The sequence below is a fragment of the Brassica oleracea genome, chromosome C6, assembly GCF_000695525.1.
Source record: "Brassica oleracea var. oleracea cultivar TO1000 chromosome C6, BOL, whole genome shotgun sequence".
Taxonomy (NCBI): domain Eukaryota; kingdom Viridiplantae; phylum Streptophyta; class Magnoliopsida; order Brassicales; family Brassicaceae; genus Brassica; species Brassica oleracea.
This window is the reverse complement of record NC_027753.1, coordinates 4,589,480-4,594,056: the sequence shown is the minus strand read 5'-3', so window position 1 is coordinate 4,594,056 and position 4,577 is coordinate 4,589,480. Positions and strand designations below refer to the sequence as shown.

Below are 4,577 nucleotides of genomic sequence, written 5' to 3'. Positions count from 1 at the left end.
TTGATAGTTATCAAAACTCACATTATCTCGAAATGCATCATTCACCATTTCCACATATCTATCTTCTACTGCATTACCAATGTGATCTTCACTACCACTTAAATGCGTCGGATTAGCATAACTTGTTCCTAAAGCCATATCGAGTTCTTCTCCATGCTTGTACCACACATAATAGTCGAGCATAAACCCTTTACTATATATATGTTTCAAAATTCGATGCCCCGGGAGAAATTTCTCATTCTTGCAAACACTGCAAGGACAAAAGAATTTACCATTATTATCCTGTGTTAGAGGCTGACTGTTTGCAAATGCCATGAATTGCTCTACTCCCGTTGTGAACTCTTCCGAGAAATTCCCCGTTTCTTCATCGATCCTCTTGTACATCCAATCTCGAAAGTTAGTGTAGTTGTAATTACCTCCCATTATGTGACTGAACGTTTTTTTTCTGACTTTTTTATTCTTTCAAGCATCGCAGGAAGAAAAAATGACTCGGTTGGGTGTATATATAGAAAATGTTTCCGACTGTTTTCCTACTGATTTACGACTGAATTTGCCGACTGATATATTTGGTCGTAAAAGGTTGTTACACCAAACTAGTAACGACATTCACGTGTTTTATACCGGTTTTTGACGACCGAAATGTGACGGTTTCACCTAATATATATCAGTCGCTAAACAGTCACTATATTTCCCTACTAATTACCGACTGATGCTTACCGACTACACATTAGTCTGTAGTCAGTCGCTAATAAACGACTAGGTTTCTACTGAATTCTGTAGTCGTTATTCGGCGACTGATTACCTACTGTTTTACTTCGGTCGTAGCAAAGTCGCTAATCAGTCGTGAATCAGTCGGTATATTTAGCGACTACATAATCAGTCGGTAAAATCAGTCGGCAAAAACGTGTTTTCTTGTAGTGCGTAAACGACACATGTCCAATTCTAAAAAAGGTTTTGCTGCTTTCGACTGAATATATATAGGCTATCTCGTTTTCATCGTTGGACTTTCTAAAAAGATTAGCTTTAAGCCCACATGTTTCATTTTCTTCTTCAATGCACCGTAAACAAAGCATCTACAAAGTCGCTCTTTTGCTGCGAACCTGCAATGAAGATCCAACTGTTTGTCGGGTCCGAATAATTTTCCATCAAGAATAGTTAGGAGTCACTGTCATTATTTATTACTCCCTCGTTTCGATTTAAATGTCGTTGTAAGGAAAAATTTTGGTTTCAAAATAAGTGTCGTTTCAGAGTTTCAATGCAAAATTTATTAATAAGATTCTCCAAATTATTTTTCTATTGGTTAAAATATGGTTAGGTGTATAGGTAATTGTGTTTTTATTTTGAAAATATACAAAATCATATGTTTTATTAATCTGTGTGCATAAACCTAGAACGACAACTAAAATGAAACGGAGGGAGTATTGATATATTATAGTTCTGTGAAGTTAGTTCTGTTGACCCACTTCACTTTAACATAAATTTAACTATATTTTTATTAGAAATTTAAAAATTTCTAAGACATTTAGAAATTTCCATTAACATAAATTTAATTATAAAGATTTTTTAACAATATTTATATATCAATACTATTAAAACAAGAACACTTTTGGATTTATTCTTTACTTTTCAAAGAAAATTACAAGTTATGCCACTTACATTTAATTATTTATGTAAACATTAATCAAGAATATAATTATTTATGCCAATGAAGATCCAACTGTTTGTCGGGTCCGAATAATTTTCCATCAAATGTAGTTAGGAGTCACCATCATTATTTATTATTGATATATTATAGTTCTGTGAGTTGGTCAACAGAACTAACTCATAATGAAGCTGAAAAACATTTAGAGATTTCCATTAACATAAATTTAATTATAAATTTTTTTCTTTATATATAATATATCAATACTATTAAAACAAGAACACTTTTGGATTTATTCTTTACTTTTCAAAGAAAATTACAAGTTATGCCACTTACATTTAATTATTTATGTAAACATTAATCAAGAATATAATTATTTATGCCAATGAAGATCCAACTGTTTGTCGGGTCCGAATAATTTTCCATCAAGAATAGTTAGGAGTCACTGTCATTATTTATTACTCCCTCGTTTCGATTTAAATGTCGTTGTAAGGAAAAATTTTGGTTTCAAAATAAGTGTCGTTTCAGAGTTTCAATGCAAAATTTATTAATAAGATTCTCCAAATTATTTTTCTATTGGTTAAAATATGGTTAGGTGTATAGGTAAGTGTGTTTTTATTTTGAAAATATACAAAATCATATGTTTTATTAATCTGTGTGCATAAACCTAGAACGACAACTAAAATGAAACGGAGGGAGTATTGATATATTATAGTTCTGTGAAGTTAGTTCTGTTGACCCACTTCACTTTAACATAAATTTAACTATATTTTTATTAGAAATTTAAAAATTTCTAAGACATTTAGAAATTTCCATTAACATAAATTTAATTATAAAGATTTTTTAACAATATTTATATATCAATACTATTAAAACAAGAACACTTTTGGATTTATTCTTTACTTTTCAAAGAAAATTACAAGTTATGCCACTTACATTTAATTATTTATGTAAACATTAATCAAGAATATAATTATTTATGCCAATGAAGATCCAACTGTTTGTCGGGTCCGAATAATTTTCCATCAAGAATAGTTAGGAGTCACTGTCATTATTTATTACTCCCTCGTTTCGATTTAAATGTCGTTGTAAGGAAAAATTTTGGTTTCAAAATAAGTGTCGTTTCAGAGTTTCAATGCAAAATTTATTAATAAGATTCTCCAAATTATTTTTCTATTGGTTAAAATATGGTTAGGTGTATAGGTAAGTGTGTTTTTATTTTGAAAATATACAAAATCATATGTTTTATTAATCTGTGTGCATAAACCTAGAACGACAACTAAAATGAAACGGAGGGAGTATTGATATATTATAGTTCTGTGAAGTTAGTTCTGTTGACCCACTTCACTTTAACATAAATTTAACTATATTTTTATTAGAAATTTAAAAATTTCTAAGACATTTAGTTCCATTGATTTCATGTTTGTTTCGTATTCAGACCACCGGTTGTCGTACTGCTGCAGTCTTTGTCGGAGAATGTCGTTCTCCTCTTCTTTCTCACGGAGAGCAACTTTGCTTTTCAGAACCCAACGCTGAAGTTCTGAAATCACTGATGCCTTCACCAGCACCTCGTCTGACTCATTTCTCTGCGTAAAGAATTTTAAGTCAAAACGATGTTCATTTTCTAACCTTAAGTGATGTCAGAATAAATAAAAAGGCAATCCAAGTCCCACATCGGATATTAGGCAGAATAAAGTCTAATATATATAGCTAGTACAATTCCACTTAGTATGAGGCCTTTTGGGAGTAACGACTCAAAAACAAATCCGTGAGGGCTTAGGCCCAAAGCGGAGAATATCATACTAAGCGAGGGATTGGACATCTGGTGACCGACGTCTGGCCTCCAGCACGGGCATCCGGTCTGGCTCTAGTAGAGCATCTGGCCCAGGAGTGCATCTGGTCCGTCACAACTTGTTGAATAATGCCTTGAATCTGTTGGACCTTAGTCTTTTTGAGGCCCACTAGTACTAGGGTTTTCCGGGACACAACTGTATATATTTTGTGCCTCTTCTAAACCTAGTTAGCAGCCGTAGAGAAACTAGATCTGATCTTCTTGTAGACAAATCTCTGTAATTCCTCCATCAATAAAATCTCTCTTTGCCTGTGGACGTAGCCGTTAGGGGTGAACCACGTTAAATCTCTGTGTCTTTCTTTATTGTTTATCTATCTGTTAATCTCTATCTTCTCACATCCATCACAACAAGCTAGTATCAGAGCTTTGGGTTGAATCTGGTGAGAAGATGTCTGGGATGAATATGAAGATCGACAAGTTTACTGCAAGGAACAGTTTCAGTCTCTGGCAAATCAAGATGAAGGCGTTGCTGAAGCAACAAGGTCTTTGGGCACCGTTATCAGGGAAGAAGGTTGAACCAGTTACTACTGAGATGGAGGTTACTGAAGAGAAGGCGTATTCAACAATTTTGTTGTGTCTGGCAGATGAGATCATCATCGAAGTTTCCGGTGTTGATGCTGCAGCTGATTTGTGGTCGAAGTTAGAGAGTCTATACATGACGAAGTCTCTGACTAAGAAGCTACTTCTGAAACAACGTCTTTTCGCTCTGAGGATGCATGAAGGTACACAACTCCAAGATCATCTTGACAGTCTAAATTCCATCTTGTTGGATCTGAGGAATATTGATGTTAAGGTGGAAGATGAGGATGCGGCACTGATTTTGTTGGTATCACTACCAAACTCCTATGAGAACTTTGTTCAGTCATTCATAGGGAGTAAGGATACAGTGAGTTTGGAGGAAGTTAGGTCAGCACTTCATAGCAGGGAGTTGCGACACAAGGCATCTGGTTCTGGTACAGACGACCAAGCTTCTGGGTTGTTTGTAGGTGGTGGAAAGAACTTTGGAAAAGGCAAGAAGTCGAAAGAAAAAAGGTCATTTTCAAAGGGTCATAAACCAACTGATATTTGCAATTACTGCAAAGA

General features: G+C 34.2%; 1 protein-coding gene across 1 annotated transcript in view; it reads right to left on the bottom strand.

Moving 5' to 3' along the window:
* Positions 1–4,577, bottom strand: part of LOC106297273 (myosin-3-like) — a 10,821-nt gene that overhangs the window by 3,193 nt on the left and 3,051 nt on the right. Inside the window, exons 5-6 of the mRNA XM_013733550.1 lie at positions 3,043–3,228; positions 22–375 (exon numbers count right to left, since the gene is read on the bottom strand). Coding sequence (XP_013589004.1) covers positions 22–375; positions 3,043–3,228 — 540 coding nt within the window. The remainder of the gene's footprint in view (positions 1–21; positions 376–3,042; positions 3,229–4,577) is intronic.